This window comes from Abramis brama, assembly GCF_963993115.1.
Source record: "Abramis brama genome assembly, chromosome: 21".
Lineage (NCBI taxonomy): Eukaryota > Metazoa > Chordata > Actinopteri > Cypriniformes > Leuciscidae > Abramis > Abramis brama.
The window spans coordinates 15574126-15600918 of NC_139983.1; the positions used below are offsets into that span (position 1 = coordinate 15574126).

General features: G+C 37.6%; 1 protein-coding gene across 1 annotated transcript; it reads left to right on the top strand.

Annotated features, from left to right (window-relative positions):
• On the top strand, positions 1-25057 carry setd3 (SET domain containing 3, actin histidine methyltransferase). Its single transcript, XM_084097176.1, has 13 exons — positions 1-109; positions 1622-1749; positions 2373-2465; positions 3261-3409; positions 4046-4118; positions 5643-5899; positions 15850-15908; positions 17093-17207; positions 18667-18741; positions 19653-19819; positions 20845-20930; positions 21494-21654; positions 22943-25057. The coding sequence occupies exons 2-13, from the start codon at positions 1647-1649 to the stop codon at positions 23405-23407; spliced, it is 1803 nt and encodes a 600-aa protein (XP_083953302.1). The 5' UTR covers positions 1-109; positions 1622-1646; the 3' UTR covers positions 23408-25057.
• Positions 25058-26793: the final 1736 nt, after the last annotated feature.

Genomic DNA, 26793 nt, shown 5'->3' on the forward strand with positions numbered 1-26793 from the left:
TTATTAGGGCGTGGCTTTGTCTCTGAAGAAAGTTAGGTTTTACCAGTAAACCGAGCTGAAGAGGATTGAATTCCAGGTTGACAGGAGGATCCCTGCAGTCAATTGGAAGGTAGTTTTCGTATATAATGTGACATAATATGATGTTTGCAAATACGCGCGAGGTGTGTATAATTAAACAACATGTAATACGTCACATGCATGTAAATGCGTGGCAAATGTACGCTGTAAATGGTGTCTAATTCAGCAAATTGCGAAACACAAGCATGCTGGTTATTAACACATTGAATGTGTTTCAAAAACTAGTGAGCTGCCTACCTAGACAGCATATCTGGGCGTCGTAGGCGAGCTTGAAGCGACGAGTAACTTTACTTTACGCTGCCCAAAATGTTGTTGAACGTTTTGAAATCTGTCTGTTTCAAACGCACTTATGATATCCTAAAATGAAGTCTGTGTAGGCAGCTAACCAGGATTCTTGGGCCAGGAACAGACAGATAGCTAGATGAATATGAATGGATGAATATATATGTTAAGGATTTAATTCATGCATTTGATCACTGGACCACCCAGTGTTTAAAATGAAGACACTGGCATGCTGTGCAATGGTGTGAAGAAGCTGATCATCTACTGGTGGGTTTGAATAGATGCATTGGGCAAGGCCAGTTATTTTAAGGCATCGAGCTGCTGATATTATTATTTAATATATTCTGATCTTGTATTCTGAATATTGATCTGTTGAGTTCGTTTTATGTTGCATGTCTTTGCTGTCAGCCAGTATAATTGCATTGCTTCTCCTTTTCTCTGATGGTTTCAGTCTTAAGTAGCTTACTTTTAAGTGTTTCAATCCAATTTGCTCTTCAGTAACACAATTGTGCCTCTCATTATATTTTTTTAAATGGTAGGCTTTCGGTGATTTGATGGAAATATCTAAGATTTAAGCTTTGACATCTTCTGGATTCATCTGAAAATTTGACAGTTCAACTGGCCATGCATATTGTGTATTAGGCCTATGTATAATGGCATTCTATATAAAAGTCAGTTAATGCATGTATGATTGCAATCATAAACAGTGCACCAGTGGAGCTTTCTTAACGTATGTTTTACCATTGAAATATTCTTGCAGTTTTGTACGTTGCCCAAATCTGCACAGGTAAAGAAGCCAGACAACTTTTGAAATATGGGAACAGCTGCTATATGACTCATTTATTGAAGTTAACTACATACAAGCATGTTGTATTTGATTAGTTTCATGTAAGGCACATACTCATTGTTTACAATAAAGTACCTGATTTAGTGCCCTTTGGCTCGCTGTATAGCCATCCGTTTAATCCCTCACAGAGACCATTAACCTTTCTTGGCAGTGATTTCAGATTCAGAGATTATTTGGATGTGAAACATTCACGTTTCTTCCATTTAGTTATAAATATACTGTACCTAGTCCACTACACCTAAATATTTATAAGAAGTGTAGATTGACTGGAGTCCAGTACGTCTCAGACTATTGGCTCATTTACTGTACATAGGCTGCATAAAGGAGAATGAAAACCTGGTCACATTTTAGCGTTATTTTTACTTGCTTTTTACTGTAATTAAAAGTATTTTTCGCATTTTGCATTTTTCACAGCCATCCTCTCTCCCAGACCAGCAAGATGGGCAAAAAGAGCAGAGTGAAGACCCAGAAATCGGGGACCGGTGCCACAGCTGCGGTTTCTCCAAAAGAGATGATGAATTTAATTTCTGAACTTCTGCAGAGTGAGTATGAAAGCATTCTTTATGGCTGCATTCCTGCTCTGAAATACTGTTGCAATGATTTTCTCCCATGGATGTGTGCATCGCTGGGACACAAAAGGCTTTTGTGATTATTCCATAATCGTATTGCATGATTGTTATAATATTTTGTTGTGGTGTGAAGGATTCCGTGTGAAGGATCTTCCGTGTGAAGGATTTCCTAATGTACAAGTAAATCTATTTAGTGTTTAATCATCTGAAGCTTTTATACAAATGGAGCCTCCTGAGGTTGTGCTCAAGGGTACGGTGGTACTTCATGGAATCATTTGGTCATCAATCTACATTTTTAAACCGTACATCAAACATCTCTCCAAAATAGCATGTCATTTTGGGAAGGACATGCATTTGTTTATATCAAAGACAATTTGCGGTCTGTGCTCTGCAAGGACTTTTACCAGGCCGATAGATGCCGCAACATTTTGCAAAAGCAGCCGGAAGAGAAAATGAATCGGCCAGCATTTGGTTACTCTAGGAACTAGAGCACTATGCTATTTCCCCACAGTCCCCTTTTGGATTCTGTTTATCCAAGCATAAGTGATTGATAAATAGAAATTATTGGAACGTTTTCTTTTCTTTTCCCCATTCAGAGTGCAGCAGCGCTGCTCCCTCTCCTGGGAAAGAGTGGGAGGAGTATGTTCAGATCCGAGCTCTGGTGGAGAAGATCCGTAAGAAACAGAAAGGTACGTTATTGCTTCACATGAATATGATTTAGCAGTTCTCGAGCTTTTATGCAGTGTGGTTTTCCCTTTGATTTGCCATTGGCTATTGTTAAGTATTTAACCGTCCTAGTTGCAAGAATAAAGAGGACGGAAAAACAGATGGTGTGGAACTTTTAATAGTTTACCCAGATATGAAATTAATTCTGTCATTTTACTTGCTCTCATTACTTTTTTTTTTTTTCTGTGGATAAGCACAAAACGAGATATTTTGATATGTATGTATGTATAGAGAGAGAGAGAGAGAGAGAGAGAGAGAGAGACATGATGAGGGTGAGTAAATATTGACAGAATCTTAACTACCTTTACCAGCAACATAAAAGAGTACAAGAAAACTCAGCATAAAAGATGGCTTGTTGTACATTTCTTTATTTGATAGAATGAATTTGATAACAAAATGCACATTACATAGAGTAAGTTGATGAAACAAACAGAAATAGCTTCAGTTATACAGTGATGTAAAGACTTGAGAATGATCCTATCACATTACTTGATAAAATACTCAGTGGGAGTCTCTGAGATGTGCATTTAGAGCGCATAAATATCCATTAGAATAAATGTTAGACAGCACATTATGCAGTAGGATATACAAGAGTAATATGTAGCACCGTTTAGGTTCACTTGTGGTATTACAGCAACATAATACAGCAGAGTGCCGTTGAATAATGGAATTCATTACAGGGAGAACTTCTCAAGCTGCTGTTCAATATACATACAATAGCTAAATCAGCTTGTGATGGGATTGTATTATTTCCTCAGGGATGTCTGTATCGTTTGAGGGAATCAGGGAAGACTTTTTCTCCGAGCTGATGGCCTGGGCCGCAGAATGCGGGGCTTCTTGTGATGGTTTTGAGATCTCCAACTTTGCAGACGAAGGATATGGTCTGAAGGCCACCAAAGATATTAAGGTTGGTGTTTTTCCTCACCTGGTCCGCAGAATGCTTGAGGATACGTTGGATGAGTCGAGACTTGATAATAAGTTTTTTGGCTCTTCTTAGCCAAAGTAAGGTACAGTATGAACCAGGCGTCATGCTGATAGTGTTCTTAGCATCACACACACACACTTTATGGAAAATTATGGAGATTAGATCCCTTGCAAATTATATATGCGATGTGCTTGCTTTTTCTGCCACCTACACAGCGTTCTGTCATATATTCAGTTGAAGGCTGAAACAAGTAATCCAACCTTTACTGTATTTTGGCACTGGCAGTAGGATTTTTGATTTTTATTTTTTTTCCATTAACCTTGTTAGTTCTTTAGGAGGGAAAGTGCTGATTGATACATAGAGGTTAATGATTGGTCAAATTTTACCTCCAGACTTGATTGGGTTCAATATTCGGGTGGTTCTTTAGCTGATTGTTATTTACAAAATGTAATTTTACACAATATTTCAAAGATTTCTATTTAAAATAGTGGAATTTGAATGTGTCAGGAAAGAACTAGCCCTGTAATCAAAATAAATCTTTATTCAATTGTACATTTGTGCTTTGTGCTTTTGAATGTAAGTTTTTGACCATGTTATTTTCATTTCTGTCCATTTCAGGCTGAGGAGCTGTTCCTTTGGATCCCTAGAAAAATGCTGATGACTGTGGAATCCGCCAAGAACTCTGTCCTTGGTGAGTTTCGCATAGTGTAGCAATGTCAGTCTTTGACCTTAAACTCTGACAATCACATGCAATGCCACATTGAAACTATTGCAAATATTTCTCTCCTTGCATAGAATATGGAGACCACAAGACATTTATATAAATATTATCTTAATGTCCCAGGTTAAATGCATATTTTAGCTCCATCAATAGCATCTATTGATTACCACAGAAAATGTATTTGACTCATTCAACAGATGGTAATACATGCAAGTGTGCGGGGCAAACATGCAACAATTTTGTTTCTATTATATATATATATATATATATATATATATATATATATATATATATATATATATATATATATATATATATATATATATATATATATATATATATATATACATATATACAACAAAAATAAGTTATTATTATTATAAAATATATATAACAATATAAAAAAAATGTGTATATATATATATATATATATATATATATATATATATATGCATATATATATATATATATGCATATATATATATATATATATATGCGCATGTGTATATATATATATATATATATATATATATGCATATATATATATATATATATGCATATATATATATATATATATATATATATATATATATATGCATATATATATATATATATATATATATATATATATATATATATATATATATATATATATATATACACACATGCATATACACATGCATATACATATGCATATGCATATATATACATATACATATACATATACATATATATATATATATATATACACATATACATTTTTTTTATATTGTTATATATATTTTATAATAATAACTTATTTTTGTTGTATTTTAAAATTGTCCTTCTACCATGTACATGTTAATAAATGTTGTTTTCACACTTTTAGATTTAGAACTAGTGCTGTTTTAGTATTATTTATACTGTATACGGTTATATTATTTACTTTATTTTTATATTTTTCATTCTTATTTTTATTTTATTATAGTATATTTATATACTAAATATACTTTATATACTTAACTTTACTATATTTATAGTATATTTTAGCTTCGTTTTTATATATTTCTGTCTTTTTTATATTTTTATTTAGCTTTAATTTTCATATTTTATTTAGCTTTAATTAAATTTTTTATTTCCGTTTTAGTAATTTACTACTATTTTTTTTGTAAAATTATTTAAAGTTTTTCATCTAATATTTATGTTGTTTTATTTCAGCTTTGTCAATTGCTGAAAATGTTTTTTAATAGTTTTAGTTAACAATAACAACGCTAGTTATTATCCGAACCATCTGCACAGTGGCACATTTTCAAAATGTAACTGTACTGTGGTTTACATGACCCGATATAAACTTGAATTAACTTTCAAACAAACCAAGCTTTCTGCTCAATTAAACACGGGTCCACGTCAAAAAGGTAGCGTTTAAACAGCATAATTGTAAGTGAAAAGAATTAGTTCTGTTTTAATATCTGGAAACCATTGCAGACAGACCCCTAATTGAACCTTTATTCACAGGGCCGCTGTACAGTCAGGACCGGATCCTACAGGCCATGGGCAACGTGACCCTGGCTCTACACTTGCTGTGTGAACGGGCCAATCCCAGCTCTCCCTGGCTGCCCTACATCAAGACCCTGCCTGCCGACTATGACACCCCCCTGTACTTTGAAGAGGAGGAAGTGCGCCACCTGCTGGCCACACAAGCCATACAGGACGTGCTCAGTCAATATAAAAACACAGCGCGACAGTACGCCTACTTCTACAAAGTCATCCATGTAAGTCTTACAGCTATCTCAACTGTCGGTGTGCATGCATATATATTTATTCATTCTTTTCATTCCTTCATTTGGCTTGATTTTTCATTTAGAGTGTGAAACATGAAAAAGTGACTTTCAACCACAATCTTAACAGTCTGATTGATTGCACTACCAAAAAAAACATGAATACATTTCAGTCATTAAAGTCATTAAAGCAGGGATGTGATTTTTCCGGATTAATCCGGAATTCCGGATTTTCCGACCTGAAAATGTGACCTACGTGAATCATGCAGATCTGTAAAAAAAAAAAAAAGGGGGGGGGGGATCTCACAGCCGTCACCATGGTAACCCGGGACGGAACCACAATCGCCGCGAATCGCGGCCACACCGGGCGGCACGTCAACATGGTTACAGATGGCAGAGAGATGCAATCTTTCCCCGCCCAGCGAGTGCTTGAAGTGCGTCAGAAACAGAGCGCGCGCGCGATCAGTTGTTGGTAATTTGTTGTGTAGCGTGCGCGACGCCGCATCCATATATACAGCATTGCTTTTTTTTGAGGGCGCTTAACACACAGGCTCGTAGAAACGGGCCTGGCAGCTCGCGCCAGTTCTAGACGCGGTGAAAGTTTCCTGATTGTGACGGATGGCCGAATTTACGTGACACATTATAAATGAGCATTATAGTCTGCGATAGATACAGTGCCAAAAAGAAAGAAGAGGATAAAAGGGGATAAAGACAGAGGTAAAGTGATGTAGTGAATGAACAGTTTATCTAATTGCATAGGAGTAAGATACTATAATTTCATGGCAGTTATTTTTTACCTTAAACTTAATGTTAGCAGTTGTTCTGAGTTCTCCAGACTGTGTGATTTTGTTACAATCATGTCAGTTTTAAGACGCATTTTTTATTATCACTTTTTTTATTAATGTTTTACCCTACAGTTGTGCAGTTTTGGGGGGAATACAGTAGGCTACAGGCCAAAAGTTTGGAAACATTACTATTTTTAATGTTTTTGAAAGAAGTTTCTTCTGCTCATCAAGCCTGCATTTATTTGATCAAAAATACTGATTTTTTTTTTTTTAATATTGTGACATATTATTACAATTTAAAATAATTGGTTTTCAATTTATTATACTTTAAATTATAATTTATTTCTGTGAAGCAAAGCTGAATTTTCAGGATCATTACTCCAGTAATCACATGATCCTTTAGAAATCATTCTAATATTCTGATTTATTATGAGTGTTGGAAACAGTTCTGCTGCCTAAAATATTTGATGAATAAAAGGTTAAAAAGAACTGCATTTATTCAAAATAAAAAAAATATTTTCTAATAATATAAATCTTCTTTACTATCACTTTTTATCAATTTAACACATCCTTGCTGAATAAAAGTATTGATTTATTTCAAAAAAAGAAAGAAAAAAATTACTGAACCAAAATTACTGACCAGTAGTGTATATTGTTACAAAATATTTCTATTTTTTTATTTTTATTTTATTACTTTTTATTCATCAAAGTATCCTAAAAGTATCACAGGTTATTAAAAAATATTAAGCAGCAGAACTGTTTCCAACTTTGATAATGAATCATCATATTAGAATGATTTCTAAAGGACTGCAGTAATGATCCTGAAAATTCAGCTTTGCATCACAGAAATAAATGATAATTTAAAGTATAGGCTAATAAATGGAAAACCAATTATTTTAAATTGTAATAATATATCACAATATTGCATTTTTTTTGTTATGTTGTTATGTGTCATACTCATGACATAAGTTGGATATTGCACATTAAGCAGTTTAAGTTTGGTGTAAATTTTTTTAAAAATATATATTTTATTTTTTAAATTCAAATAAGTTGTTGTCATGTGTCATAAAAAGTTGGATGTTTTTATCGGTTTGATCGGGGGGGGGGGGGGGGGGGGGGGGGTCTCAGTATATTTTCCTGCTTTTTTGTCCTTAGCCAATCACATGCCTGACCTCTTGTTGATTGCCAAATGCAATGTGGTGTGATCAAGTGTTTTATGGGTTAATTGGTTATTGCATACTGTTTTACATATTTACCTACTTTTTCAAAGAAAAATAACTTATATAAGTGCTGCGCAATCCAACAGGGACAGGTCACTCTGTCACATCCAGCTGTTATTACAGACCTAACTTAAGCACCTACTCAAGCACCTACTCTCACATTTCAGCTACACAAAAGTACAAACTTTCTTCAGCAAACTAGAGTTGTACTCATACGTATGGCAGTTTTGATGAGTGCGGCGACTGATAGCCCTATCTGTGTCTCATGGACTGCAAGCCATTTAAGTGCAGGGTTTTTTAAGCAATCAGTGTGACAAGTTATTCAGACTCTCGAGCCACATGAATAGCTGTCCTTTACACTGCTGTCTGCTGAGGTGAGGAAATCCAGTTTTAAAAGGATCCCTGCTGTTGAAGGCACATTGGAGATGGGTAAAAGGAGCTTTATAATGCCCTCTTGCACCCAATTTCAGGGCCCCTGATAAGCTGCCATTGACATGGCTCAGAGATGGTGCTGCAGTGGCAATCTTTGACCAGCAGGGGGAGATGTTTATCCCTCAAAGTAGTGTTCAAAGAAAATCATAAGTGGGATTGAATTATTTTATTTTTTTTAAATAATTGCATGTCTGAAGTTTTCGATTTTAGTGCTTAGATTTTAGATTATATGCTAATGATAAATATGATATGATACTTTTTGCTCTGTTACAATGAGGAATTAGAAATTATTTAGAAATAAGAAATTAAATAGAAATGTACTTTTAGCCTATAAAATCTTGTTAAATGTAAAATCTCATTGAAACTAAACAAAAATAAGTTTTGATTTTGCATAAGTCCAGTCAAATATCTTAATATTCTGTTGTAGCGTCACCTGGTAAGTTCTAGGATGTATTTTATTTCCACTTTGTTAACAAAAAGTGCATGATATTACTATAAAATGTAATTTCAGTGTTATGCAAATCTTGAATATGCAGACACATTGAGATGGCAGTTCATTTCAATGGGCCTGTGATCTGTCCAATAAGTTTTATCCTGGTTCTTGGACCTCCTCTTAGCTATTAAGGAAGCAATAATATGCTCTTCCCAGTTCTCTCCAATTTTCATTCGAAATCTTTGCTGGTACATTTTGTTTCTTTCATTAGATGACTGTCAATTAGGGAAAAGAAACTAATATTTCACATTACTGTCAAGATAAGGCATCAAATATTCATGCAGATAGTTAATGTATTTGTCATTTTGTCTGCAAATCTGTTGACATTTTCTTTATTAAATGTTTTCTAGTTTATAAAAGGGGGTGGAAGTGTAATTAGGAGCTGCATTATTGTTTCTCCGTTAATAACTTTAATCAAGTGTATTTATACTGTTTTCTATACAGCGACTGAGACAAATAACAGGAAACACAATAAACCGAAATATATGCATTTGCTGCTTTAAGCCGTCAGCATCAGTCATCCGAAAGTTAATCAATTTGTATATGTAGTGAACGATTTCAATTTGAATATGTAGTCCATTAGGTGGCAGAAGTGAGTTAAGCTTCCAAGGGTACTGGTCTAAATGAAATGTTACTTCCTCCGAAACGAACTTGGTAAAGTTTGAATTGCTAAAATAAAGCTGGAGGAACTGATGACCTCTTGGCGTAATGAATTACACATTGATCACGCCGAGTAAACCTATTAATGAACAGAAGGTTTCATTCTCTTTGCGTTCAAACAGGAGTTCAGAGTTAATTGAACATAACTCTTTTGCTCATATAAAGCTCTGTGGGGTTTTTTTTCCCCAAAGATGTTCATTTGAGGGGGAGGGTTGTTTTGCCGGCCCTTCGGTGAGTGTCCTGTCCGCTCCTCTCCTCTCCTCTTGGCTCTTCAGGTTGGGAGCCAGTGTCACTGTAATGACTACTGTCAATGTCAGCCTCTCTTCTGAGGCGGCCGCAGATGACCGGGCTGGAAAATTAGCTTGTCGCATTGGCTTTGAATTGAATTGACCTGAATGTACCTTCCACACATGACTGACAACCCCGGCCCCCCTTCTACTTCCTCCCACTGCCTGCTTTATCTGGTCCTTGCCCCCCCTCCTCTCCTCGAGAAGAAGTGAGAAAGCAAGGCCCTTCACCTACTGGAATTGAGTAGCTTTTTATATATTTGCCTGTGTGAAGAGGGATAGGCGGTTGTCAACGCCGAGCGCCCTCGGAGGAGTATCCAAGCGCCTCCCGTGTCCGCGGGGGACCAATGATAACCGTACCTTCCTCATTGGGGCCGGATGCGTGCGTGTGTGGGGGAGGTGAACCTCATAAGGTGACCCCGGTATGCAGCGAATGCAAAGTAACCTTGGCGTGCTGCATCTGCCGTTGTTGATGAGAAATGAACAGGGTCCCAGTGGTATGCTCTCATCCCACCCCCTCTCCCTAAACCTGAGAAGATATCTGTCTGACCTTCCTGATGCAGCCCGGAAAATGAGGGAGAGTTTGCGACGTTGAACGACAATGTAGGCATGCATCTGTTTCGTAATTTTCAGTAACGTGCGCAAAGTCGAGAATTGAAATGGTCGACGTAACAGAAGTAAGATGTTAAAAATCAATCCTTTTTGAACCTCAGCATGCGCACTGATCAAGCTCTCTAATACCGGCCAGGGCGGCGGATGGGGTGCTTGGGGATCTCGGCTCCAGAAAGACCTCCTGGAGGCCACCGGCCAATTAGCCGCGTTTCCCGCCGTCCTCGTTAAGGAGAGCAGGCACTCGTGGTGGGAGCTTTTGTTTTCTAATTGATTTACAGGGCCGTTCCCCCCTCGTCTCTCTCTGAGCCGCGGTGCCATTGTGGCACATGATGAATTACCTCTCTCTGGTGATGCTAATGCATCACAAGCTGAACCTGCAGCAGTGCAGCTGCCCTTTATCTCCGAAAACTACACCTCATCAAACGTGCCGTCTAAAAGTACCTCTGTTTCGTCTCAAACTACCTCTCTAGTCTTTACTTGAGCACATTTTATGTTTTTCCAGACTTGGAGGCCTTATCCTATCCCCACAGCACTCTGAGGGATCCGGGCGGACCTCTTCATGGCCTTTCTGCAGCCAGGTTCGCCCTCCCCCCCTGAGGTGTATCACTCTGTTCAACTAATTATTGCCTTAATTGAATCTATTACGGTACTTGGGCACTCGAGTATTTGGCTCTCAGAGGACTGAAAACATCATTAACTGCGCTTTAACCCTTTTCAGGTGGCCTGTAATGGTTACCGGTGCGCAAAAGTGTTTTTTTTTCCTTTCTACTTTGTTTAGCTGGCTTCAGCACATCTTCTTGCAAGAAGTCTGCGGAGAACCGCTTGACTCTCTGAAGATTTGCCCTATTACTTCCATCAAAACCTGTAATATGCTCCCCCCCCCATCCATACATGAACCACTTCCCTACATCTGCAATGTGAGGCTCAAACCCAGGACACAGAATTCTGACTTGCCGGCTTTACCCAGAGCTTATCTTTTAATGGTTGTCCGTCAGCGTACGTGAGCGATGCTTCCAAGTCAGCCTGTTTCTTAGAATTGGGGTTGAAATGAAAGAAAGTGGTCAGGCTTTGCTCTGTTATTATGTCATGCTTTATGAAATCACAGCTGACCTGTACACCTTCATCCACCTGAGTGTGTTCACCTTTGCCTGGTTACTCACAGCAGAGACAGTCGATGCACAAGTTCTCACACTCTGCTGTAGGGCTACAACAATTTCAAAACTGGACTCTATTCTGCCGACACACTGAGTTACAGGCAAAGATATGATGTGACCACACTGTGTCAGTGTGTGTGGGTTCCAGAGCAGCAAGGGGGAATACGGGGCTCAATTAGTGTCAGGGAAATTGATTAATGGGGAGAGACGTGGAAGGTAAAAGTTATCCACTTCTTCCGAGCGCTTGCATTTAATGCTTCTATTCCTCAGTTTGCGAGCCTAGTGGTGCAGCTTGGGTTTGCGCCCTCTTTCCAGTATGCGCACGTATGTCTCTGAGACATCTGTGAAGGAGCACACTACTTGAAAAAATGTAAATTCTGTCTTCAATTACTCACCTTGTTATCGTTTCAAACTCGTATAACTTTCTTCCATGGAAAACTAAAGGAGATATTTTTGGAACACTAAAGGAGTGTTCACACTGCTCTTTTCCATACAACAAAAGCATCGTTTGAATTTAAAAGCACCATAAAAGAAGTCTTTTAAAGATGCTATTCGCTGAATTTTGTATATTCAAGCTTGATGAGTCATTCCACAACTTTTCGGTCAGCCGAACCCCTTTGACTTAGCCTAATCTTAGGGTGTACTTCAAATAAGTATTTTAAGTTAATGTTTCCAGTTCTTTGATGTTGGTTAATGGTTACATGACTTGCAGGTAAACAAATACTGTAAACTATTTCATTTTTTAGTAATTGTTTTTATCTTGATTGCTTTTATTTTAACTTTACTTTGTTTTAATCTATTAGCTTATTATTAACTCATTAAAAGGGCTGGAGGGTTCCAATCCTGGAACCGCAAAATTTTGATTTCTCTTATCGATTCCTTTGTGTGCATTTTCATATAACTTTAAACCATTCAAGCGCAAGAAGACCCACACACTTTACTGTGCTGCACACACATCCAAAGCGCACACACAGAAAAAGTGATTTTAAACCATTCAAGTAAAAGAAGTTTCGCATGCTGTTTTCTGTGCTGTGCGCACATCCAAAACGTGCGCACAGAAAGCTGCCTCATATGGTATAGTGCGCAATACTGAACTTGATTTCTCTTCCACGTCTATTTGTACTTGAACGGACAAATGATACACACAAAAATGTCAAAATATCCTCGTAAACATCGTTGATTATGTCTTGAGTGAAGGTAAACCGCTGACGAAAACTTGTGTAACAGTATATTGGATCCGTGCAGCTCTTAAAGTGACAACAGCCTAATATTCCTGCTGCCGTTAATCAAACAACTAAAGACAGAGAAAAGTTCTTGACTGAATAACCTTTGTAACTATATTTGTAATGTATATTTTATTTATAAAGTGCAGTGTTTTTTTACATTTGATTTCTGTACCTGAATATACCTGAAAATCTTAATTTGTTTATTTCAATCATATCTTTCAGTTGTATTTATTAGGGGCCAAGCCCCGAAGGGGCTATGGCACCTATTGTATCTGTTAGTTTTCTTATTATTATTATTATTATTATTCTTCTTCCTCCTCTTGAAGTCTATGGCAGCCCTATGAACCATACATAGGAAAATGATGAAATTTGGCACACTTGTAGTGATGGTAATGAAAAGTAATTGTAGCAATTTTTGAGTCTCTAGGTCCAACTCTATAGCGCCACCAGCAGTTCAAAAATTCAACATTGAAATGGTTATAACTTTTGAACCCTTTGATCTAGAAAAATGAAACTTAGTACACCTGATTCATCTCATCATGCTGATTAGAACCAATATCTTACATTAAGACTCCGCCCATTACAGTAGTGGCCATTTTGAAAAGTACAGTATGCAGTTTTTTTGCTACTCCTCCTTCAAAATTGGTCTAATTTTGTCCAAACATGTACTCAAATGATCTTCGGACTGAGCCGCATAAAAGTACTGTCCCCGATTTTTTTTATTCTTCTCTGATCAAAAGTTATGACGTCGCAAACTTAACGAGGTCGACCCAAAATTGGTTCAGAAGCTATAGCTCGGCCAAACTTTGATCAATCGAAACGAAAATTGGTACACTTCATCGGAAGCATGATCTGAGGTTCCATGCCAAAGTTGGGAACAGCGCCACCTACGGGTCATGAGATATGGAAAATGCATATTTTGGCCAATAACTTATGAACAGTTTGTCAGAAAATTATAAACTTGGTGTCTATCGATTCCTTGGGTCATGACAAATCCGTGGATATCGATTTTGCCATGATGGGATGTACCACGTGTCCGCCATTTTGAATGATGTCATAATTTGCAATATCTTTTAAACTATTTGAAATTTCTTCACCAAATTTGGTATGGATCATCATTAGCATGGCCCGAAGGTACCTGAGAAATTTGATCACAGCGCCACCTAGTGTTCCAGAGATATCATTGTTTTTTGAAAAAACGCTTATAACTTTTGCTAACATTGCTTGAAATTTGATTTCTTTATGTCAATATATTCCTTGGCTTATGCCGATTTCAACGATATCTCATATGTTATTTATCAACAATGTGACTGGCCGCCATATTGGAGTGAATGTAAAACAGTTTTTTCGCTACTCCTCCTTCAAAATTGGTCTAATTTTGTCCAAACATGTACTCAAATGATCTTCGGACTGAGCCGCATAAAAGTACTGTCCCCGATTTTTTTGCTATACTGGAAAAAAAAAGTTATGATGTCGCAAACTTAATGAGGTCAACCCATAATTGGTTCAGAGGCTGTAACTTGTGAACAGTTTGTCACAAAATCATAAAATTGGTGTCTATCGATTCCTTGCGTCATGTCGAATCTGAGGATATCTATTTTGCCAGCATTGGATGTACCACATCATAAGCTATATTAGCATTAAGTTAGCTTAGCATGCTAATCTCGTTAACATGATTTTGTGTGCTCATTCACACACTGAAGCCTCTCCTCTGCAGCTTTGTAAAACATGTCCTCTGGGTGGCGCAAGTGGTTCAACCATGCGTCATGAATCCCGAACCATTGTGGTCGTGGGTTCGAGACCAGTGTGGGGCGACTTTGAAATTGTGTATAAAATAATAATTTAAATTCCTTCCGGCTCTGCACTGCTGTTGGTGCTTAAATGCTAGCTGTGCTGCTGTAATTGATGTGCTTACTGTGCTTGATGTACATTAAATTTCTGATGTTTTGCTCTTCTGGCTCCGCATTGCGCTACAGCGGCTGTTGCTTGCTCTGCCTTGCAGGGCTTGGCCCCGTATTGCTGCTTGCAGCTATATTTTGTGCTTATTTTTTAATTACTGAGTGTTTACTTGTCTTTAATAATGCTTGAACTTTATATTAGTTAGGCTAGTTGTTTTTGTTATGGTATTTTTAATGTTGATGTAACATTCAATTTAAAAAAATTTGCAGATGAAAACCTTCATGTCAAAGACACATCTTTATTATGGTGGTTATTTTGTATTCATATCTGTAAGTGATTTATATCTTTTGAAATCTGCAAAGTTCACATTTTCTTTTGTTGTTTTGTTTCCTGTGTCTGTTGGGCAATCTTATCACTCGTTCTGTGTGATGGACTGATCACCTGAGTCGTGATTATGATATTCGAGCGCAAGCTTTTTGATGTACTGTGTTATATACATATCAGCACCATTACGGTTTTCACGGTACCTCATTGTGGAGTACAGTGCTTCATTTCACAGGACAAGCACCACACACACAGCCATGAGGGTACCTGTGGGGGAAAAGAAGAATATCCTTCACTCTCAGCTTCATACCTACATCTATTTTTATGGCTCATTTTGCATGTTCAGGAGGGTGCTACGGGCCGGCTGAATTAGACCCTGGCATTCTTTGCTCCCTACCTTTTTTTCCTTTTCTTCGGGATTGTAGCTTTTTTTTTTTCCCCTTCTCCATGACACCCGCTGCAAATGAGCCCTTGGAGGGAGCGAGTCTGTGGCTTTAAATGTAGATTTCTGTGGCACCAGTGGCTCTCTGTCACACAAATTGATGAAGCAGATTTATGACGGCTGCTGGGCACAACAAATTAAGTTGACAGTGATGTATGGGGGGCTAATGCCACCATGATCCTTGCATAGCACCACTGGACGCTCTTTGCCTGGCTACACTCTTGTTAGGATCTGTTAGGCAGCCACATAATGAAATTCCACTGACTGATTTGTGTTTTTTTTCCCTCTCTCTCTCTTTTCTTTCCTCCTTTTTCCCCTCTACCTCCATATCTCCTTCTCTCTGGTCCTTTACTCTCTCTTCTCCTTTTTCCTTCCTTCCACTCTCTGTGTTCTTCATCTTCAATTCCCAGACTCATCCGAATGCCAGCAAACTGCCCTTGAAGGATGCTTTTACCTTTGACGACTACAGGTTGGTTGAAATGTCCTACTATGTTAAAAAAAGGAACTTCTCTTCCCTGCTGAGGTTCAAAAAAGGAAAAGAGCAGGAAGATGAGCCGTAGGTTGGTTGTAGGGCTACGCGATGGCCTTTAAAAATGAGGCGTTTGTTCTCATTGTTCTTTCATTAGCACCAAATTATCTGTGAAGGAATAATTTATCATTGGTCCGCTTTCATCTTCAGATTGTTGAATATGATGCAAGTCTGTGCTCCCGTTGGGTAATGTGTGAAGAGAATGGAATAGCGTCTTGTCAAAGCTAATGTTGTCTTCGGTGGACTTCAAGTTCCTTTAAATAAATTATGTCCAGATTATTTAGACTAGATCAGTAAGAATTTTTTTTCTCTCTTCTGGACACATTCAAATTTAAGGTCATTATATTGCCTGATGCAAACTATTAAAGCAGCTGTATTCTGTACTTTTTTTTTTTTTTTTTTAATCTGAAGTCCACTCGTAATGGAAGAAGATTTTCTCTCAGTTGTAATTTAGTTTTACATGACCATTTTCAACCCTCTCTCTGGCCTTTAGAATTAAAAAGGTAATTTTTATCCTTGTACATTTAGGAATTTTGTATGAAGGAATTTTTGCAAATGAAATGCGCATTAGCGCTGCCTATTCAGAATACTAAAGGCCTTGGTGTGTAAACATGGGCGTTGATGCAATAAAGTCCATATGAAATCAATATTGACCCCATTTACTTTGTTTGCACCCATTACTAGACAATTAGTTCACAGAAAAAATGACGTGTCTTCATAATCTTCAGCAGAATATACTTAACCTCCAACCGTCTGTCTGCTGCGAGCAAGAGATGACATGGAGGTGCTAAAATCAAGCCATGTCTGCATTTTTTTTTTTTTATCTCTCTCTCATTTCAATATTCAATTTCAATCGGAAATGCATCACAATACTGAAGTAAAATCGGTCGCAACAGTCCGGTTCACGTGAACTTTAATGTTCTAAAGGATATCTGAATTACCTGCTTTTGCAGCTTAGTGTCCATACATGTTTTTTGGGTAGACTGGAAATGGAATTTCGTGTTATTAATTATAAAATAGGTCTACATCAGACTCCTGTTTTCCATTATATTTCCTTTTAACATGTACATCAGTTTTAGTAGTGTTTTGAATCTGTAATGAAGCGATGCCATTTTGTATATCAGGTGGGCAGTGTCTTCTGTAATGACTCGTCAAAACCAGATTCCTACTGCAGACGGAAGTCGGGTCACACTGGCCCTCATCCCTCTCTGGGACATGTGCAACCACACCAACGGCCTGGTGAGTCCACAGCACTGCTGCAAAACCAATACAGAACTCCCCGTCAAATCATTTATGGGTAGCAGAAGGTTTTTGCAACCAATTCAGTTCAGCCATTTTTTTTTTAAAATATTCCTGCATGACATGGACGTTTACAGTGCTTTCACTTGTATAAGTACAGGGGGAAAACATTTAATTTTAAGGAATGCGGGAGGAAGGTCTAATGCGATTTTTCGGTAGATTATGCCTTCATCCCAAGGGTTCTTTTATATTTATTTGGATAATTTGTCTTTGATTGTGCTCAGCAGCTCTTGCCACAGAGCAATATATCGCCTCTGTTCATATGACTCTGTAATGCACTTATATCCTCAAATGAAGTTTTGTTTCAAATTACCATGTGCATTGAAAATCACGGTCATTAAAATGTGTAATGAATTGTTTTTCTGGTAATCCCCTGGTTAAGGTCTAATAAAAACATATTGTATTTTTTGGTAGCAGTGTTTTTCGTACAATTTACTCAAAGATTATTTGATTTAGTTGATTTCTGAAGATTTTGAGAGATTTAATAGTGAAGGATTGTATTTGTTAGGGTGTGTTATTTTAATAGGTTGGCTCTATAACCATTAGTAAGTGCCATTTTATTTGTTGGTTTTGCCCTATTGTATTGTTTTGTTTCATTTGATCATTTTCCCACCCACAGAAATATTTAATGAAATAGCCTTGCAGTTTTGGTTCCTAATTGTTTGTATTTAACATTTTAAAGTTGGGAAAAAAGACAAAAGCAGAAAGGTACAGGTTTTTGTTGACTCATCAAGCTCTGTTTATTAGCACCTGATATTAAAATCTGTTTCCAGTGACAAATAGACGGTGATAAACAAAATTCATTAACAATGCCAACACTTGAACTGGGAAAAGTGGCATTAAAAAGTGGCTTTTGATGATGTCAGTGGACAGATAAGTCTTAGAGACTATATTTCATATAAAATAAGGTTGAACAGTAAAATAAGGTTGAACATGAAAAAAGCCTAACAGGAATCCTTGAACTTTAGTGCCATTGTACTGTTTAATTATTGAAACTCATTCTCCATTTGTTCATGTAAAATATATAATTATCATTCATATATATATACACTACCATGCAAAAGTTTGTGGTCTCATATTTCTTATCATCAGTGTTAAAAACAGTTGTTTAATACATATTTTTTTCAGGATCCATTGATTATTAGAAAGTTCAGAAGAACAGCTTTTTTTGGAAAAATTATTTTTTATATCAATGTGAAAGTCTGTACTGTCACTTTTGATCAAATTAATGCATTCTTGCTAAATAAAAGTGTGTTTTTCTTTAAAAAAAGTACACGCATGTATGCATACAGCTCTCATATATATATATATATAGCTGAATCAGTATCTTGTATTAATATACCTCTAAGGTATATGACGTGACTCAAATGTTAACAAGACTTTTTTTGTTCTGTTCTAGATTACGACAGGCTACAATCTAGAGGATGACCGATGCGAATGCGTAGCTCTCAAAGATTACAAAGAGGGCGAACAGGTGAGTCTTACAACACCATCACAGCAGCTCAATTGTTTACAGGTCCCAATTAGGATGACCATTGGTCTTTTACAGCAGAAATACCTCGGACAGTTTCACATCTCTCCATGCGATTGACAAAAATCAGCGGGTGGATTTCGTGCCATGCACTGTCCACCTAATGCTCTTGTACATTTTCAATTTCTATTCGCGCACTCTCACCTCGCGCTATTGCTCTATGCTTGTGCTTCCGTGATGCATTTATCAGCCAGCAGCCATTACGAAGGCCCGGGGGTAATATCAGAGCGGAGGCATTCAGATCCAGCCATGGGGAGAGCGGATATGCAGGGCACACTGTGACAGGCCAGGTATACACCCCCCCTCTCTCCAGAATGTGAATTATTTGATAAGATTCGCAGAGACAGCCAGTGGAAGAAGAAAGAGAGTGCGGGGGCCGGCGTGTGGGACTCGGACAAGCGTTGGGGGGAGTAGGAGGGGCTGTTTCGGGAGCGTCGCTCCGTACAGAGCCGTTTGATCCCTGATTCCTGCTGCTGATTTCGCACTGGGCCGGAACTCACTGTGGAGAGGCTGAGAACAGGATTGAACTGTGCTTCTCTCTCGCCCCCTCTCTTTCTCTTCAGCACTATGTTTTATCTCTCTCTCTCTCACACACTTTATGCACAGCATTATCTGTAAATTTTGTGGATGTATTGTTGAGGGGAAGACGTGAGCGGTGTTTTGAGAGGACGGTAGTGTGGGAAGGAAGTTTTTAGGGCTAAATTGCCACTGTGTAAATTGCAGCATCCATTCCCATAGACCCATGCGTCCGGGTGTCCATGTCTGCTTCCGCTATGAAATAAAAGGCAGTGCCAATTATGCTTTGTTGTAGTAATGTGTCGAATTACAAAGTTCTTCCCTTTGTTTTCCCTCAGATCTACATATTCTATGGTACGAGATCCAATGCAGAGTTTGTGATCCACAATGGTTTCTTCTTTGAGGACAACGCACACGACCGCGTGAAAATTAAGCTGGGTGTGAGCAAGAGCGAGCGTTTGTATGCCATGAAGGCAGAGGTTCTGGCACGTGCAGGGATTCCTGCGTGAGTATCCCGTACAGAAATGACACATGATCTATGTTGAGTCAGGTCTTTGACTAGCTTTTTTTTAATCATTATTACTTTAGTGTTTAGTCTAGTTTTAATTCAATATAAACGTATCAGACCTCATAATTGCATTGCATAAATTATGTATTTATTAATTAAATTGTGAAAACATTTTTATAGCTGATAAATTTTCCCTCCATTATTATTTTCTTCAGTAAAGATGAGCCAAAAGAGGCAATGGAAAAAGCGTCTCTGTCATTTATGCTTTTAAATTTTGCCATCATATGATTTGTTTTCCAAGTGAATAAGAAGTTTGAATAGCCACTTAAAGACATGTTACAAAAATTGCTAATCAAGTTTTAGTTTGAGAACTTTTTAATAATAAAACAAAGGAAATTATTATTATTAGCTGATCGATAACATCAGCACTGGAGGACAGTGTACATGTAATTATTTTTTTTAATTTTTTCCTCCATACATTAGAAAAGCATTTTCTTCTCTTTTTGTAAATGTAATGTGTAAGGTCTCAGTGGTGAGTTCTACTGCTGCAAGAATCATCATCCAAGTGTAACAGAATTACAGTGCTGTAAAACCTCTTCTATTGTGGCATAATACTATCAGTGAACTTTCTATCACACAGATCAATATCCTTTAAGTGTCTAAAAAAATCCACACAGGCCCATATGAAATTACCTTTTGATTCAGGTCAGAGTCAAGATGCTTCTTTTCATCCCCCTGTAAGTCAGACAGGAAGAGGCCATAGATATGCTCCAGTAATTAAACGGTAAATTATAAATGATTGAGCGTGTTTTTAAAAATGCATCAAGTTCAGTGGCCTCTCATCGCTTCAGATCAATCAGTTGTCATGCGACGGGGAGCAGCGCCGCGGTCTCGTGCAGGCAGGAGGCTTCCATTAGCACCTGCCCGTTCCGCTGGAGTTAATTGGGGTTTAATTTGAGATGGGTGGAGGGGCGGTGGGGAGTCAGTTGGTGCTTTGAACCCTCTCCGGTTCTTCTCCTCAGGTCCAGTATCTTTGCCCTGCACTGCAGCGAGCCGCCCATATCCGCTCAGCTCCTGGCCTTCCTCCGTGTCTTCTGCATGACTGAAGGTAAGAATCTTCTTTTGTTTTTGTCCTGGTACCATCACGCATGGCACTAAGGTACACCAGTGGTCACCTATGGTCCATAAATCAGGAAGTGAGATGCCTTATTCCATATCACATCCTTACACTAAACTAGACCAGACAACGAAGCCTAAACAAGTTCCCCTCAGGTGTTTAATTGATCAAGACAGTGTGGCAGATGTGTGGAAGGACTGATCCAGAGTCAGTGAAATATTTATTAGCATCCATGTAAGAGAAGTTTTTGTCATAAATCCCATAAAGCAAGGCCATGTCCTCTGGCAAGACCTCTTAAGTCTGAGTTGATACATTATTCAGAATTTTTATGTTAATTTTTAAACGAAACTCGGCCCCTGTGCTGGGGGCTTCTTTTTTACTGGTGTGACAGGATTCAGCGTCGTGCACGTGCGACGCACTCGTTCGGCAAGCCCTTTCATCTCGTTAGCAGCCGTGTAATCATACCTTACATAATCGTCACAGATCAGACCTGCCGGCTCACTTGCACAGCAGATTACTCCCTTAACTAGAGAGGTGTGCATTTCTGATTGCAGAGGAACTCAGGGACTACCTGGTGGGCGATCACGCCATCAACAAGATCTTCACCCTGGGCAACACTGAATTCCCTGTCAGCTGGGAGAACGAAATCAAGCTGTGGACGTTCCTGGAAACACGGGCTGCGCTGCTTCTCAAAACCTACAAGACGACCTCAGAGGTGCTGGAACCATGTCAAACAATATCTGAACTTTTCACATAAATATTACAAAGCATCTTTAAGTTGTTGAAACATTTAAATTGCATAGGGAACAAAGGTAGCATATGCTAGAAACATTTCATATTATCGGTTACAGTTTATTTCTATAGTCCACCTTAGACATTCTACTAACTATAAGTGATTTTGCAACTACATGTCAACTCAAGCCCTATTCAGACTGACTAGTTTTCATGGAGGACGTTAGAGAAATTTGTGTTTCACAAGCGTAAATAATTCCAGGGCAAATTACATACTGTTTTTCGGCAAACTAAACGGTCCTCTGAGAAATCTAATAATGTCTCGATTGCAGACATTGTGCTTTAGTTTCATTTCATTTCAATATGGATGGTATCCTGACAAAAAAATAAAATTATAAAATTAATAAAGCCAAATCGTGGAAACTGCAAAGTCTGCCCATTTTAAAATCAGTGTCTATTAAGATACTTGTCTAGATGCCTCTGCTCAATTATGTGGGTTTATTATAAACATCCACTTCTATAAATTTATGAGAAGTTTATTTAAATAGGGTTTTAATAATAAATTAAAGGTACATCAACAAGTAATTAATTAAACACATACATCATAAGTGATGCACACAAGCACAGCCGATGACCTTCTGTAACGCCCACATCTAGAAAACTAGAAAACTCCCACTCCCACCTCTGGAATAAACACAGCCATGTTATTCCCATCCTAATCGGTACATGAAATCACAGACATCTGGTGATAAGAATTGTGTGTGTGTGTATATACATACACACACATATATATATATATATATATATATATATATATATATATATATATATATATATATATACATACATACATACATACATACATACACATACACATACACATACACATATATATATATATATATATATATATATATATATATATTTATATATATACACATATATATATACACATATATATATATATACACATATACATATATATATATACATAAATACATAAATAAATAAATAATAATAAAATAATAAATACAAATTTTTATGGCAAAGCTGAATTTTTCGCATCCAACAGCATTTATTTGAAATGTAAGTATTAATATTGTAAATAAAAATAAAAATGTCTTTACTGTCACATCAAAAACAACAAACAACTTTTTTGTGATAACTGATTTTGTAATCTAGCAGTTCATTTGTTACTGATTGTTAAACAATAATGGTCAAGCTAGCCAATATCGTCATTATTTTAAGATCTCTGTTGTTATCTCGATCAGGAGGATCGCTCCATGCTGGAGAAGCCCGACCTGTCCCTGCACTCCCGCATTGCTATAAAGCTGCGGCTGGCAGAGAAAGAGATTCTGGAGCGCGCCGTGTCCTGTGGTCAGGCCAAGCGCCTGCACTTCCAGAAGCAGCTGGACGAGGGTGCCCCGCTGCCGCTCTATGAAGAAAGTGACATCGCCCTTTTGGAGAACGCCGATGCCAAACTCCCCATCATCCTGCGCAAACTGGAAGAAGAAGACGAGCACGTTCAGGAGGAGATGAACCTGGCCGAAATCAAGCCCGACGCTGCGTGCCTGGACTCCTCCAAATCCCCTGTTCTTAACGGGCAGTGTAAAGATCTCAATGGTACTCAAGAGGATCCTCCAGGAAGTGATGCTGTGGTGAAAGGGTGTGAGGTTGAGAAGCACGACCCGAGTACCAAACGAACTGAAGGTGAACCAAAAGATGGTGGCAAATAGTCATGACCAGAGCGCGGTGGCAATCTTAGTTCCTGCTATTTATTTATTTTTGTTTAAGAGACTCACAAATAGGAGCAAACGCTTTCTAAACAAAAAAAATGCAGAGGATTTCAGTTTAAATGTTTTTTTTGTTTGTTTTGTTTTTTAATAAATGCAGCTTAAGTATGAGCTAGCTCAAGCTATTAAAAGCCTGTTGTTTTATTTTATTTTTATTTTTATTTTTTGTTTCGTTTGAGTTTTTAATCAGTGCCACAACTTTTCTTTTGTAGTAGCTTCACTCGTGCTGCCAGAAACGTTCCTGGTAACAAGGTGACGAAGTAACCAATCATATGGACTCCTGTCTAGATGAAGGCTTGCTCAGACTTCACAAAATGAAAAAAATATATATATCGAAGACTTTAACATGGTAACGTTGCCAAGGATGTTTCTGTTTAGTCATCTAAAATGCTGACTTAGGGTTTTTTACTTCTCTCTAACCAGCCGTTGCTGTAGATCGTGGCAGAAACATGCTTGACGTTTAGTGCCGCTTGACAATCATTACTCTTTTATGTTCTGACATTGATCTGTGATGAGATCATCACTGATGCACGCTAGTTACTTTACTCACATAAAAAGTAAGGTTGCTGAAAGTCTCAAAGTGAACATTAGTTCCGGTTTTGAATGTTGTAACCTAAACCAGAGGATAAGAGGTTGTTTGTGGCCATATGGTTACTCTTTGCTGTGAATGTAATTCTAAGTTTGTGTGTTAAAACCATTCACTCTTTAGTATGGTATCTATATTCATTTGAATTCTTCTGTGCTAATGAACAACCTTGCAGTTAATGGACATGGAGACTATGTTCTCGGAGGACTAACTCCCTCATACTGGATCTTTTTTTACTTATTTTTTTTAATGCAAGTATTAAGTATTTTATTTAAGTATTCACTGCAAGGTTATCTCACATTTGTCATGCAACTAATGTGGTCATCTTTAAGCCTTAACAAATGCCATTTAGTTGAAGTAGAAATATTGATCCAGGATGAAGACCTTGTGCATTTACAGATGTGCATCTCCCACAAGGCAAAACTCTGTTCCTGTCAACTTTTAAACGACAAAACATTGGGGACTATTACCAAAAAGTGGTCCATACATGCAACTTTTGCACTATATTTCAAGTCTTCTGAAGCCATATGATAGCTTTAGGTAAGGAACAGACTGAAATTTAAGTGATTATTCACTGATAATCTTGCATCTTTTCCTCACACAATGCTATCATATGGCTATTTTTGTCTTTTTTTGGAGCTTTACCCCCCTTGGTCACTATGAACTGGCAAAGAGATGTGTGATTACTTCTTCAATTTTAAAAAAAAAATGAATAATAACAAAGTTGATTTTTGTTTTGTTTTTGTTTTTTGCATTTGATCTACTAATATAATAATATAAATAGCAAAGTTATGGTTTGGTACGTTAATAATGACTCCGTTTTGCTTTTTGGGTAACCTAATTGCTAAATCTTGACTCACATGATCCATCAGTAGTGACTTGTATGAGGTGATGAGAAATGAATCGAAATATGCCCCCAGTGTTTTGTTGTCCTTTTGAAATCCCACATGTTGAAATTGAAACTGCATTACTTTTAATGTGTTCTGCCCATAAACAGCACTGTTCAATATACTGTTCAGAATGGTTTGTTTTCGTTGAAAGATGTTTGTGTATGGAAACCTGCCACTTGTTCTTGCTGCTTCTGTATATAGATTTATAGCTTTGGAAAGCTAACAGCTTTAATACACTTATTCTCAAATCTTTAACATGATCTAGCCATAAAGAAGATACATAGTAGATTGCACTGACTCCTAGTACATCAGTACGACTGTATAGGTAAAAGCCATTAGAGTCTGTCTACAATGACAAGTCCAAGATTAAAGTTCTGTGCATTTTTCACCTGAATCAAATAAGGTGGAGTGCTTTTCTTCAAATCTTTGACCTGTCTATCTGTCTTTAAGAGGGCCTTAAAAAAAAATCCATTAAGAGACATAAGGGCACTTGTCCATTGTCCTTTCATTCTTCGTTTCATTTGAAGGGGAAAAAAAGGTTTTATTTAATGTATTTTTTCATTCTTTGCCCCCCAAGCCCCATTACAAATTTATAAAAGAAACATTATCTTGAATCATTTAATTCGGGGCAATTAAATTTTGAAATTCCACATTCATTATTCATGAGCTTCAAGATAAAACCCCTTTAATCCTTGAATAGATTATTATAATGGGCGATAGTGTGGGCAGTGGTAAACTCGGGCAGCCCTGCACATGTCCGGTATTGTTAGAATTCCTCTTGTCAGGGCTGAGAGCAGAAGTGCATGAAGCTCCCTTTGGCCTGGGACCATGCCACCAAAGTAATTCTGCCTATGAATAATATACAGCGATTCTATTAATATAGAATGCCGTCAGGCCCTGGGCGGAGGGCCCATTGTCATGCAAGTATTTACCAATACATGTGGCATAAGAGAGGGGGGCTTTCTTCCAAGGTTGCGAGGTCACATTTACATGTGCGTTAAAGGGTGAGTTCACCCAAAAATGAAAATTCTGGAAGTAATTGCTCACCCTCATGTTGTTCCAACCCCGTAAGACTTTTGTTCATCTTCGGAACACAAATTAAGATATTTTTGATGAAATCTGAAAGCTGTCTCACTCCATAGAAGATGAACGAAAGTCTTTTGGGGTTGGAACAACATGAGAGTGAGTAATAACTGACAGAACTTTTGGGTGAACTCACCCTTTGGAGGCCCGACCGGTACTGTTGACATGAAGAGATGACTTTTTAAGTTGCATGCTTAAAAATAAATGTTCCAGAAAGGGTTTTACAGCCTGGTGACATGGGAAAACCATCTACAATGAGGTCCAAAGTTTGAGACTACTAGTGAAAGTTGAGTTAAGTCTAATTAAATTCAAATGAACTTAGGGGACTTTAACTTGCTTTTTTGACAGCAGCGCTTGAGGTGCATGAACGCCACAAGTTCATCTAAGAATAGATGTTCAAGTTCTCAAGTGGAAGCAAAAACAACCGATCATCTGTAAACAGTCACATGATCAATTGGACACCACTGGTGCTTCAAAGAACCCAGGAATGCTTAATTTCTCCTGTTATTCAAGACCTATAATGTAACCATAATATGCATTTAGCAACTCAACAGCCCAAATACAGCAAAAATTGTTTGTGATGAGGAGGAGGTTCTTTGGCTCTTTTTACACCTGGTATTAAGATGCGTTTTGGTCGATCGCTGGACGACGCTAAATACAGGTGTAAACAGGGTCTAAAACGTCTCCGATCTCATTCATATGTAAATTGCGCAAGCTTATTTTGTCCATTAGATTTACCCGCCCATACCTTTCCTTTGAAGAAATCAGGA

Coding starts and splice junctions, on each gene's coding strand:
- setd3 (XM_084097176.1), top strand. CDS start 1,647: ATGGGCAAAAAGAGCAGAGTGAAGACCCAGAAATCGGGGACCGGTGCC. Junction 18,742..19,652: donor ATTACAAAGAGGGCGAACAG/GTGAGTCTTACA, acceptor GTTTTCCCTCAG/ATCTACATATTCTATGGTAC. Junction 19,820..20,844: donor GCACGTGCAGGGATTCCTGC/GTGAGTATCCCG, acceptor TCTTCTCCTCAG/GTCCAGTATCTTTGCCCTGC.